This window comes from Bos mutus, chromosome 10, assembly GCF_027580195.1.
Source record: "Bos mutus isolate GX-2022 chromosome 10, NWIPB_WYAK_1.1, whole genome shotgun sequence".
Lineage (NCBI taxonomy): Eukaryota > Metazoa > Chordata > Mammalia > Artiodactyla > Bovidae > Bos > Bos mutus.
The window spans coordinates 33751571-33765863 of NC_091626.1; the positions used below are offsets into that span (position 1 = coordinate 33751571).

At 38.1% G+C, this 14293-nt stretch overlaps 1 protein-coding gene across 1 annotated transcript in view; it reads left to right on the top strand.

The window, feature by feature from the left end:
• Positions 1-14293, top strand: part of KCNH5 (potassium voltage-gated channel subfamily H member 5) — a 384559-nt gene that overhangs the window by 304106 nt on the left and 66160 nt on the right. Inside the window, exon 10 of the mRNA XM_070378509.1 lies at positions 2420-2616. Coding sequence (XP_070234610.1) covers positions 2420-2616 — 197 coding nt within the window. The remainder of the gene's footprint in view (positions 1-2419; positions 2617-14293) is intronic.

The window sequence follows — 14293 nt, forward strand, 5'->3', positions numbered from 1 at the left end:
TTGCCATTTCCTTCTCTAATGCATGAAAGTGAAAAGTGAAAGTGAAGATGCCCAGTCGTGTCCGACTCCCAGCGACCCCATGGACTGCAGCCCACCAGGCTCCTCGATCCATGGGACCCTCCAGGCAAGAGTGCCAGAGTGGGCTAGTAAAGGACAGGGAAGCCTGGCGTGCTGCAGTTCATGGGGTCGCAAAGAGTGGGACACGACTTTGCGACTGAACAACAACAATTATCCTTTTACAAGAAAACCTACTATTTGATACATTTGTTTTGTGTGTGTTTCTGGGAAGAAGAGGGTGCCTAAAATGAGATAGTACTGTATGTATGATTTAATATTCTGCTTTTATTATTTCACATAATGTGAACATTTCTCTGTCATTTTTATGAGACTGACACACTGACTCCAGTGCTGAGGCAAATTCGCTGTCACTTAAAAAAGTTATGATATTTAGTGGCTGCATAATAATCCATCAGTTATTTATTTATTTATTTAATTTTTTTAAACTTCATATAAACTTTATTTGCATTAAGGAAATCAATATTTACTTAATAAATCATCATTTTAAAGAGGAAAAGTACATTTCTTTGACCATAGACCTTTCTTTTTTATTTATTTATTTATTTAGTTTTACTCACATTTATCTTGTTTATACCCTTTCTGGCAATTATAAATATCACTTCAGTGAACTCAGTACTTCAGATAATGCAATTGGAATAAATACCTATAATTGGAATTGCTAGTTTAAAGAAAATGGAGTTCTAAAATTCATCTGTGTTGATGGGAGGTAAGGTTTATCTTTTAAATTTCTATGGCTAAAGTCTCCCTGGATTGTTTTGATGCTGTATCACCCCAGACATCTTATTTGGCTCTCAGGTCCCTAATCTTTCCTTGAACAAATATATGACTGTCATACAGTTAAGCTGTCATCAGCAGCTTAAAAGGTCATCATCACTAACTAAAAAGGAAGTGTTGCGAGAATCTGGAAACAAATGAGACTGCTCAATATTTATTAAATATCTATTATGGTTGTTTTATGATGATCATTTTATCACATAGTAGTTTTAACTACCCCCTCAGTGATATATATGTTTTCTCTCTCCATCCCAGAGTGGCTCTAGGTTCTATAAGGATTTCCAAACTTTCTGTGTGGGGTGATCAAAGAATCCATAATCTCACTTAACCTCAGCCTCTCTTTCTGTCTCTCTTATTCTCGCTCTCTCTTTTTCTCTTATTTTTATCTGGTTGCATGCTATCTTTTCTCTCTGCTGGTCTGACACCTGAAGTGTTATAAGGCATCTTTCTTCTTCCTTAGTTCCTGTCAGTTCTGACTTTAAACTTCATGATAAGAGCTTTTTAATCTTCACTTATCTCTGTGGTTAGGGTACATAAGGAATAAATCTTTGGAAGAGTGACTGTAGAAAGATTTTTTTTTCCCTTCCTGGATATATTCCCCATCTTTTCCACTTTAAAACCTTCTCTTTCCTGCAGAAGAATGGAGAACACAGTTGATGGCCCTTCACAAGCCGGGGGCACTTATGGAACTGCCTCAGCAGGAAAACCTTTTAGCACTTATTCTGATGCTTCCTTGTTTCCCTGTGTTTGGGCAACTGAGTACTCCTGACTCAGGATGGTGAACTGTTGATTTCAGATCACCAGTGGGTGTTGCTCTGAAGTAAACAGTTGATTTCTGTGTTCTATTATCTTAACATCCACATTTGACTACAGTGCAGCACTCTTCATGGAACTGTTTATGGCATAGCAAATCTGGGCCTCTGTGTTTTACCCAGCCTAGTTTCTTAGGCTCCGTGATTGTGAACTGGAGCTCTCTCCAGGGGCTCTGAAGTTGCCCATGAGGTTTAGCTGTGTGAAGAGGGAAAGGCATCCTTGGAGAATCAGTCTTGGTGAGCTTTTGTTTGCCTCCAGCACAAGCCCTAGGTGCTGAATAATTTATGCCTAATATGTGTCGAGTCAGTTCCAGATTTGTAAAGCTATAGGAGGTTTATATTATAACAGGAGGTTCTTGCATATTGCATTTTACTGTCATTTCTACCAGAAGGAGCAGAAGAAAAGATGAAACTGAGAAGTCACCTTTGCTCCTTTTAGTCAGAATGGGAAAAGTTAAGGCGGCAGAAAGTAATGAAACTATTTCTTAAAATGAGGTTCTTGGCTTCTCTGTTGGATTTCATTTATTCATGTCACTCTAGATTTCCATCAAAGACTGAATCTAGGATGATGTTACTTTACATATCATATGAAAGTGTTGTACATTGTTGTATGTACACATGCGGTGTTGCATACTTGGACCTTAAATTATGTTCTGTGATCAGTAACACATGAAACTGATTTAGAAAAAGAACATGACGAGGATAAAAAAAACTAGTGTAGATACTTGAATGTATGTATCTTAACTATTTTCCAGGGAAAGGGGATGTGTTTGGAGACATCTTCTGGAAGGAAACTACCCTTGCTCACGCGTGTGCCAACGTCCGAGCACTGACATACTGTGACCTCCACATCATCAAGCGAGAAGCCTTGCTTAAAGTCCTGGACTTTTATACAGCTTTTGCAAACTCTTTCTCAAGGAATCTCACTCTCACTTGCAATCTAAGAAAACGGGTAAGTTGTCTGGATCCATTTCCACTTACTAGCCTCTAGAGGGTTAATATATTATATTCTATTAGTTAAAGAGTGGTATAGTGATTTTATTTTGTAGTAGTACATTCCCATCAATGTACAGTGACATAATTTTCCCCCTTTCTTTTTATTTTGCTTACTTTTTAAAGGAGTGATAAAAACCCTGAATACATGGATAGAGGTTTGAATATCTATTATTTAAATGTAAAATGAAAAGTGGACCTGAGGAGAAACAAACTGTGCTATAATTAGTTAATTCCTGGGGTTTATAATACTGCTGTAAAATTAATATCAGTGTCTCTTAGTTTATTATGTGAGTCTTTTAAAGCTTCTAAGTTTAATCAAACTGGTTGCCTAGTTTATATTCCTGACTCTCTTTACCCCCTCCCTCTCATTTAATAATCAATTCATAAAGCTCATTTCTCATTAAATCTTTCAAAGTACACTATCTCAAAAAATAATAAGCCATACTGACATATCCTACAAATAGATACAGGAATCCTTTACTTTGTGTGGCTGCTACAAATTTAATCTTCTTGCTGTTTTCTTTTTTATTGATGAGTGTGGCACAAATTTAATTTGCATAAAGAATTCTTCTAGCTCTGATTTATAGGTCATTGGACATTGGTGAGGGCTCTTTTATTGCCAAGAATGAAATAGACGTTTGGATAACTGCACTTAAGGAATTTCATCTAAGATGATTGCCTGTCTGCAGTGAAGTATTTTGAAATAACAAGCCTTCCCTTCCACCAACCCCTTAAATAGAACCTTCCTGCTAGTTAACATAGAGAAAAAAAATCAATCCAAGTGGCAAATTAACATCTATACTGCATCAACATAGAAAGGAGCATAAGCAAATCAATATAATTCTCTACTCAGGGTTCTAAGAGGGGATAAGACTGCAGGAGTCATATTCGTGCTAGTGTCACAACATTTGATTTATATTTGAGAAGCAGTTTCAGTTTATATTTTGTTAACAAATAGTTATTGAGCATCCACAACCTGAAAGACAAAATGTAAAGAGCTATAGAGAACACGAGGCCTGAATAACACAGTCTTTATGCTCAAGGAGCTGACAGGCGAGTGTGAATGTTGTAAGAGACTGAGATTTAAGGTAATGATTAACCTGGAAGACTGGTGCCAAGTATGAGATAAACAGAGCACCTGCTCCTTCATTAGGGAGATTGGAGTCCTGTCTATTATTACACAGAAATATGTCTCTTCACTCTGTGCTCTACCTTTTCCAGTGACAAATGCCTCTTCTACAAGGCTGCCTGGTGGATATTTGAAACTCATATCTTATTAAATCTTCCCAATATACATTTTGCCAGTTTTAGAATCTTCCTACATACTACAAACTTACCACAACCTGGATCTGTCCTTACAGTCCTCAGGGCAGATATTATTTGTTACTGTCCTCCTCTAAGTATTGTTTATACATTATCTCAGCTGATGTTTATAGTATTCTTGTGGGAAAAAGGGCAGTGGTTTTCCCTTCAAAACACATGGGAGGGATTAGTATTAAATAACCAAGTGATATACATGTAATGTAAATGATTGCATCCCTCAAAGAGGGGTAATAAAGACAAAATAAACTTCAGTTCTTCAAAATGTGTTAATCACAAAGCTCTATCATCTTTTTTTCTCTTTCAAACATCTGAGCACATGCATATCACACGTGTCTGGGCACACACACACACACACACACATTGGTTATGAGAGCCAAGTGTATATAGTAGCATGTCTATCTCTGACAGGCATAGAAGTAGAGCAGAAAACTTGTGCTATTTTTTAATGGGACCCAGGAATTGTGCACCTGCCTCTGTAGGTATGTGAGTTAAATCAAATGACTTCTTCCCTTAATAACCTGTTCCTTGTTATAATGTGTGTCAGGTTTTTTGTTTGCTTGTTTTTAAAAAATATTTCCTGCCCTTCTGTAATTGATGAATGGTGTCAATAACTTGAATGTCAGGTCAGGTGTATTTCTCATCAGTGTCACTTTGTTCTCAGATAAAAGTATTTTCATAAATAAGAGAAACTGAGACAGTATCTTCCTGTGATTCATGAGAAGAGCTACCATTTTGAAAGTCTATTTTATATCCATGTTATTCAACATAGTTTACATATAATTAATCGAATTAAATATCAACAACCCGCAAATGAGGCAGTATAATCTTCGTTTCATTGATGAGGAGGTTGAGGTTCTGAGAGTGAGACAACTGAATGCCAAATAAATTATGGGTCACAGCCTAGTTTGAATCCATCTCTGCCTGTTCTAAAGCCCATATTCTTTAGTTTATACTGTGTTGCTTTTGTTTTTCAAATACCTGACTTTTCCCCCCACAACAATATCCCACAGACACGCTTCCACTAATAGTTTCTCCACTGAACTATTAACAAAAAATATTTTGTTCTTATTGCTACCATTTTAAGCATTCTTGAAGTGAATATTCGTTGTGAATTACAGAGTCAAGTCTCTGTCTTTAGCATACCATTGATGTCTTCTAGCTATCATAACCATTAATTAAGAGTGTGCTCCTACTAAGTTGGGGAAGCGTACTTGGGACCCAGGTTTTCAGCCTTCATAGATTTATAGCTCTGGCCACATAAGCACTTAAGGTGTCTCAGTGGGGAGTTTTCTATAGTGTGTAGTTCTCAGTGGCTGCAGTAGGAGGAATGTGATAGCAGGAGCTGCTTGTTTCCATCTCCATTAAAGAGAAACAAGATGCTTGTTATGCAAACATAGCTCCCACTAACCGTTGTTAGGTCCCTCAATATAAAATTGCTAGAATTGTAACTGATATTTTCATCCAAAAACTAGAGAGGGAGTTGGCAAACTTTTCTGGCAAGGACAAGATATTTGAGGGCCTTATAGTTCCTGTCTCAACTACTTAACCCTCCTATTATAGCATGATATTAGCTGTCTTAACTTGGGCTGCCATTACAAAACACCATAGATTGGGTGGTTTCACCAATGGGAATTTATTTCTCACAGTTCTGGAGGTTAACTCCAAGATCAAGGTGCTGGTCAATTCGGTTCCCCAATATGGACTCTTATTTCTGGTTTGGTGACATCTGATTCTTGCTGTGCCCTCATGTGGTGGACAGAGAGTTTGGAAGCAATTTCTCTAGTATCTCTTCTTGTGAAAGTAAAAGTGCCAGTCACTCAGTTGTGTTCAACTCTTTGCCCCCCATGGACTGTAGTCCACCAGGCTTCTCTGTCCATGGAATTTTCCAGGCAAGAATACTGGAGTTAGGTAGCCATTCCCTTCTCCAGGGGATCTTCTTGACCCGGGGATCGAACCTAGCTCTCCTGCACTGCAGGCACTGCAAGCAGATTCTTTACTGTCTAAGCCACATGGAAGCCCAATTATAAAGGCACTAAATTTTATCATGAGGACCCTCATGCTGCTGCTGCTGCTGCTGCTAAGTCGCTTCAGTTGTGTCCAACTCTGTGCGACCCCATAGATGGCTGCCCACCAGGCTCCCCCATCCCTGGGATTCTCCAGGCAAGAACACTGGAGTGGGTTGCCATTTCCTTCTCCAATGCATTAAGGTGAAAAGAGAAAGTGAAGTCGCTCAGTCGTGTCTGACTCTTAGTGACCCCATGGACTGCAGCCTACCAGGCTCCTCCGTCCATGGGATTTTCCAGGCAAGAGTACTGGAGTGGGGTGCCATTGCCTTCTCTGTGAGGACCCTCATGGCCTCATCTAATCTGAATTATTTCCCCAAAACTCTTCAAATATCATCATATTGATGGGATTGGCCCTTCACCATATTAATTTTAGGAGGACCCAATATAGTCCATAGCAACCAAAGATAGTATGTAAATAAATGAGGTTAGTCATGCTTCAGTGAAATTTTATTTATAAATACAGGCAGCTTCTGATGGGCCTTAGTGTGTCAATGGCTGAGTGGAAGTCTGCAAGTCAGATGGGAATGGCAGAAGGTATGCAAATAGAATTCTCCCTTTATTATAAGAAAACAAATCTCTGCTAAGTGCCACCCACATAGAGGGTTATCATGAAATGGAAAATGCCATATATAAGAGGTGGATGCACACAAAAACAAAATCCAAACAAACAAAGCAAAAGAAGAGGTGGCTATAAGGAGTCAGGTAGACAGCACACAGGAGTTAAGACTATGTGTCTGTGAAGACCGGAGAACTCATACCAGATGTGGAAGGGAAGCTGCTACTTACTCTGATTGTATTTGCCTTGGAATCCCAAACAAAACAGGTCTACCTGCCCTTGGTCAACAATCTGTGAACTGAATGGAATGATTTCATGAACCTCTGATCTTATGATACTAGAAGCCTGAAATTTTTACCTGAATCTTGTAAATGTGGATGAGAAAAAATATTACATTATTAATTTCTAAGTGAAATTTAGCTTTTCTTTCAATTATGAAGGTTGATCCCAAACTACGGTTTTATTAGTGGTACCAAAAAAGGTTATGTTTTCATAGCATATTATTTTTGCTGAAGACATCCTGAAATATTTATACTAATCAGTGCTTCATAATTACGATAGTTATTAAACCTGCTGCTAGATGTGTTATTGTGTTAATAAAAAAGCACATAGATTACTGTTTTGTAAATTGCTTTTAATATTTTGATAATTGAATTTCATTATATTCTCTTTGCAACACTATGTATTTTGTTTTGTGCATTTAAAGCAACTCTTCTGGAATGAGCCCTGTTTCACAGGCTTTACCAGACTTCTGGGGATTAAGACGGGACCCCTGCTCCACCCCCCTCCCCACCCCCAATATGAAAGTCAGAAACTGGACTAAGTTGAGCAAAAGGACTGATTGGTATACAGTTTTCAGTAATAATAAGGCAATTCTATAGTTGCCAGTAAATTTAAACATATTCAGAAAAGGCATAGGAGAGCAGCAGAGGAAGGTTGCCATACTTTCTGACTTTATTCATAGATTATTTCCTTTACTAATCTAAGATACCATTTCCTGGAATGACTAAATTCTTTTATTAATTTGAGGACTGGCACTCAGTTATAGGCCCAGAAGGCACACAGCAAAACCAGTGAAGGTGATATCTAAATTTTAAAGAATTCTAATCAGACTTTAAAAGTAACCATCAGGGAAGGGGATTCAGGATGGGGAACATCCGTGGAGGATTCATGTTGATGTATGGCAAAACCAATATAATATTGTAAAGTAATTAGCCTCCAATTAAAATAAATAAATTTATATTAAAAAAAATAAAAGTAGCCATCATACTTCTGCTCATTCTGCCTCCTGTTATACACTGATGTTTACTGTTTGTGTACAGAGTTAATGCAGCAGGCATGACTGCTAGACTTCGAAAGTCCTGCTTCTAAAGTGGGCCCTTGGCTGGCATTTGAGAACTTGAATTTTAAGATGGTTTCTAATACTTTGACTGGTAAGAGTAGCTCACTATGCCTACTGTTTGTTCAAACAGTATGGTTCATGCTGGACATCTGCTTTCCTTCAAGGAGTGTGGAATTTTAGTATGTGCCAGACAGAGGATACCTATTGGCTAAACTCCAGTAAAATCCCTGGGCACTGAGTCCATAATGAGCATCCCTGGTGGCAACTCTTCACAGGTGTTGTCACAACTCATTGCTGGAGGAATTAGAGAGAGGACCCTTAGAGGCTTGTTCATGGAGGGGAGCCCTTTGGATATTGATAAAAAACAATGCCAAACAGATGGTTGCCTGTTAGTTGTAGTTGCAAAGAAATGCCTCCATGTTGCCTCAGAGACTCCTCTTGCTTCTGGTTAATACTACTTTTTACCATACACTTCTGTATCCTTTAGTTCAAGACAGGGTAATCTGAAACACCTCAATGATATTTTTTTAACCCTTGTATTAGTCTGCTCAGAAAGCCATAACAACATTACACAGACTGGGTGGTTAAACAGAAATTTATTTTCTCACAGGATCTGGAGGCTAGAAGTCCAAGATCAACCCTGCTGGCAGGGTTGGTATCTGGTGGGAATTCTCTTGGGTCACAGATGGCTCCCCTCTTGCTGTGTCCTCACATGGCCGGCCAGTACTCTGTGTTTGAGTGTGGGGAAAGAGACAGTGGACTCTCTGATGTCTCTTTTTATAAAAATTATAGACACAGACATAAAAAACAACTTATGGACACCAAGTGGAGTGGTGGGATGGAATGGGAAATTGGGATTGATGTATATACACTGCTATGCATTGTGTATGGGCTTCCCTGGTGGCTCAGCTGGTAAAGAATTCACCTGCAATACGGGAGATCTGGGTTCGATCCCTGGCTTAGGAAGATCCCCTGGGGAAGGGAAAGGCTACCCACTCCAGTATTCTGGCCTAGAGAATTCCATGGACTGTATAGTCCATGGGGTCACAAAGAGTTAGGCATGACCGAGCAACTTCCACTTTATACAGTGTATATATGCATGATGTATGAAGTAGAAAATATTGTTTGATTTCATTTATATGAGGTACCTAGTATCATCAAGTTCATAGAGTTAGAAAGTACATTTTTAGATGCCAGGGGTTGATGGGGAAAGGGGAAAGGTGATGGAGAGGGGGAGTGGGGAGTTAGTGTTTAATGGGGACAGAGTTCTAGTTTAGGAAGGGGAAAAATTCAGGAGATTGATGATGGGAAGAGTTCCACAATAATGTGAATGTACTTAGTGCCACTGAACTGTACAGTTAAGTATGGTTAACATAGTATATTTTATACTTTGTAACTTTTACCACAATAAAAAAAGGAAAAAGAAAATTCCCTGGAGCAGTGGCCTACTCTTATGACCTCTTTTAACCTTTATCGCTTCCTTAGAGATCCCACCTTTAAGTATAATCACATTAGGTGTTAGGGTTTCAATATGTGAATTGGGAAGGCAGATAAGAAAAATTCAGTCCATAACAATCCTGTTTTTTTTAAATTAAATGTGAAGGAGTAATTTTTAGAAATATTCTAAAATCAAAAGTTACAGCTGAAATAGGTCTGTATTACTGGGGATGTTCAGCAGTATCAGTATTCAGCATTGTTCCCCGCCCCCCCCTGCCCCGGGAAGTGCATAATTATCGACACTTGATAAATGTTCTTGCACTTGGAATACAGGAATATGAGAAGGGATTCTCATTTAAATTTAGAAAAATTTCCAAGAATGATCAACACAAATGCTGAATTGGAAAAACAGAAATAGAGGTACCTGTAGTGTTCTTTTCACCCCATAAAGCCAGAATCCTCCACAGATGGCATTGTTTTTAAGTAGAGGGCAGTTGAAGCCAACTGGCAATTTCATGGATAAGCACAGTACCAATTTTGTATTTTAATGTGCCAGTGCTAAGAAATAGTGGTTTAGACTCACTCTTGCATTATCATAGGCTCAGAACTAAGTAATGGTGTTTCTTTCCAGACAGCATTCTTAAAATGGGAAATCCAGTGGCACAGAATGCCTTTTTTTCCGTGAGCAATGAAGCATCTCTACAGCAGTTACCTTTTGTGGATGGAAAACATTCTGAAATGGGATATCAAACAAGTCTAAAGTGTTTTATTGGTGTGCATGTGTTGTAGCCCACAGGTATTTTAATAGTCAAGACTGGCATCTTTGAAGAAATAGTTTGGAAATGTGATAATGGGAATTCCAGCTTCACTACCTTCTTTGCCCCCTTCCTGCCCATATCTGCTAGATAAAATATGGGATCACATTCATTTCACAAATCCATATTTCTTAATCCTATGAAAAAGACATTAGGAAAACATTGTCCACAGTTGAAGCAAAAGATATATAAAACTCTGAAGTATTCTATATAGTACCTGTGTTTACTTCTCTTACAGCAGATTGTGATATTTTGGTTTCCTATCTACATTTTTGTTTTTTCAAGAGAAAAATGAGCTTCCTAAAGAAGATATTTTCTGTAATCTCTTTATTGCCAGTGACCAGAATAGTACCTGTAGTGCTTGCTAATTGAAGGAGTGAAATGTGAATCAGTCATGCTGCCCAGCACAGAATAATCTCGGTCATTCTGAGAAGCAAATGATACCCTTGACAACTTTGGCAAACAGCCTTATGAAATAGGATTATGAAAATGACCATTACCAATTAGTGTTAAATCACAATTACAGTTAACTTCCAGCTGCAGTTTCTAACCATTTATGTCTGTAGATTTTGTATAATGCTAGTGTTCTCAGGATAGTAAAGCAATTTTAACATCACTGTTGAATGAATTAAGATCACCTGATGCCAGGGGCTATGTTTACCAGGACAGTGCCTTAATCTCATTCTAAATAACTTTGAAGAGAAACCATTTTTTTTTTTTTTTTAATTTTGCAGTTTCCTTTGAAGAATCTGCACACCACACTTGAATCTGAGTAGAGTGTTGTTATAACTCTCATGACCTCAATTGAATATCAGGATTGCAAATTCACTGTGAACTGCTGGCTCTGCTGGCAGTTGCTCTACTTACACGCTATGGTTTGTAGAACTTTCACCTCTAAACTGATGTAGTTTGCACACCACAGGCATTATCTCATTTTAGTTTCAAATCAACACTATAGGGAAGTGAACAAAGAGAGATGAGATGACTTGCTTGGGGCCACAGAGCTGGTAGCTGTCCTGAGGCCCCAGCCTTGGTTTCCCAACTCCAAGCTAGCTCTCATTTCACTGATGTTGGTAAAAAGGAGTGGACTTTCAGCAATTCCAGAAGTTTGTCATGTGCATTTAGATGAAGCAGAAACCTAATTATGTAGTCCTCTGAGCCTTTAAGCTGCTTCTATTTAGAGCTCTATGTTGGTCTGCTTCCAGACAGAAAAGAAGCTTTCCCACATTTAGTTACCAGGACATAGGTTCACAGATCCGTTGCTCTTCAGTGGTACCTCCAAAGCATTAGCTAAAGACAGAGTTTCTCAAGTTTCAGAGGGGGCTAGATTGAATAATTTATCAACATACTTGCCAGAAGATTATGCTGTCCTTTGACCACTTTTTGCAACACTGGAATTTATTCTGATTGCAAAACAGTGTGTATTTTAGTAGTAAACAAGAATGAAATGAATAAACTTGTTGTAGACAGAAGAGTATTTAACTAACATAATAAAAGAAGGTAGATATTTTATAAGTTATTTTTCTTGGGAATTCTCAAAGTAGCCAACAATCACTTGAAACAATCATTTGTTTTATTTTAAAGCTGAATTCTGCCTTACAGTAATGCCTTTCTAGAAGCATCATAACTGGATGCCAGATTGTTCATTTCCAATATACCTACCATTCTTAATTCTCAGAAATTAATATTTGACAAGGGACCACAGAAAGCCCGGTGCTATATCATGCCATCTTCATTTAAAGAAAAATACTCCTTTTGAATGTAAAAGCAAAGATTTTTATTAGTATTAAGGCTGAAATACACATATTTTTTATTCCCTAATGCCTTTTGGTATTTATTTAAATTTGGTATGCATGCAATTTCTCCTATTGTATTTTCTTTTTCTTTCTCTCTTACGGAAAAAGAAGTCAATGTATGTGGTTGAATGTAAAATACCAAATCTGGATCTATTTATGGATCTGCATTTTAATGAATTTTTAGGCAGAGTTCTTTTGTGGGAATTCCTTCCTCCTCAATCCCCAAGACAACACCGGAACTTGATGATATAGCTTTTATTGTAGGGATTTTTTTCCTTCACTTTTCAAGTAAAATCTATTGACTCAGCCTTTTCTGTACCTGAGGAAATAGAGAGCTCAAAAGTCATGTATTCAAAAGCCTTTCACACTGATTTTGAGAAGTAGGTTTGTAATATTTTGAGAAGGGTCTAGTTTCAAGATGTTTATTGTGAATTCAGACTTTTTCCAATAAAGTAAAACAAATATTGTAATAAAACATTACAATTTTTATAAAACGAAGAATTTTAAAGCATTGTATACATTTTGCAAATGAGAAAATAGAGAGCTGCTCTGTGGTTAGATTTACTTCTTAACAGTTGATTGTTTTGACCAAAATAGAATCTGCCGTCTTGGAATGTCCATTTTTTTCCTCAGCTCAGAGGTGCATGTCACAGATTTTGACATTCCAATCAAGTTATCTTTTCCCAAAGGAATCAAATCAAGTCATTCTACTAAATAGCCAGAGACACTCAGATGACCCGGAGAGGCTAGGTTCTCCTGGAAAAAAATCCTTCATTTTCTGCCTCTTCTTTCTAAATCAGGTTATACTTGATTCACCCAACACTTTGAGAAGCTGGCGTTTAATTTTACAGAGGTTCATTCTGTGTCCACAGTTAGGGAGTGATGTCATCTGCAGAAGTTCAGCAGAGGTGCTGTCCCTTAGGAAGTTCACAGTATGGAATGGAAACTGCAGAGTAAAAACTGTACCTGCTAAATCTGCATGTAAAATGCACTCAGTTTTCCCTGCAGGCAGCAAAGAGAGGTGGTGTGGGGCATTGGACTTTGTCCAGGAACTTGCTTTCTTCCTTCAGCAGATGCCTTAGCAGCTGCCTTGGGTATGGTTGTGGACTGCATCGTAATTCCAGCTCATTAAATGGGTGACATGTAACACAGGTCCCTTGAAAGTAGTTTATTGTGACCAGAAGATGCGTTGTGCCCCTTCTGAGTAAGAAAATAGTGTTTCCTAATGCTTGGGAATTCAGACACCAGGATGTAGAATGACCTACTTAGCCACTGTAAGGCATACTATCACATGGGGAAGGGTCTGTTATGTGAGCAAAAAGTAAGCATGAAACATCAGATCCAGCCTGCTGGATTTATGACTCCATAAAAATGAGGCTGACTGCCGGTTTGCTAATAGCAACATTTTCACACCTGGCAGTCACCAAGTGGCTTGTTACTGAAATCACACACTAGGAGGACTTTTATCTGTAGGCTCCTTGGAATGGGTATGGATTGAGAGCAAAGAAAACTGCGTGACAAGGCCTGATCACCTTCATTCTAATGCAGTTGACTTTTCCAAAGAGCTTGCAAAAAGAGGACTTAATGTGGACATTTGCTCTGGTGAGAAAAATATGAAAGTAGATGTGAATTTGGTAGTTTTGCCAAACTGAAAAATCTCTATTTTATGTTCCTAGGCCATTCTACTTGGCATGCTCCTTTTAGATGGATGTTTTAATTATGAACCAGAAATTCTATGGAGGTTGGCGACAGTAATGAAGCTCAAACAATGCAGAGGGAGAGACTTTAAAAATGCAAAACCTCAATCAGAGCAAGTCTGTCAACAGAAAAGACTTGCAACAAATGCAATTATACGAAAGTGTATCTGATGCTTGAAGGGTAAGCTGACTTTATATAACAAGATATAAGAGATTTGGATCTCCAGTTTTTGAACTTTATAAAACAAACACATCACTTTTTTTCTGAAAGCAAAGGCACCTCTGCATTTTCCATGATCAAATATCCAAATAGTAGAAACCAATGGATAACTGTTGCCATAAAGCTTTAAATCATTCAGGCATTTTCTCATTTTGTCCAAATTCTCTTTGGAAAAATACATCCAAATTGGAAAACTGATACTTTTGTGTAGATTTCAGACAGTGGAAGTATTCAACAGTCAGATGTGTTCTACTTTGTCAAAGATGCAGCTGATTAATTTTGATTAAAGGATATCAGAAATGCAATTAATACCACCAAAATAAAGTCGAGCTAAAATAAATGAGCAGGGTGGACTTCCCTGGTGGTCCAGTGGTTAAGACT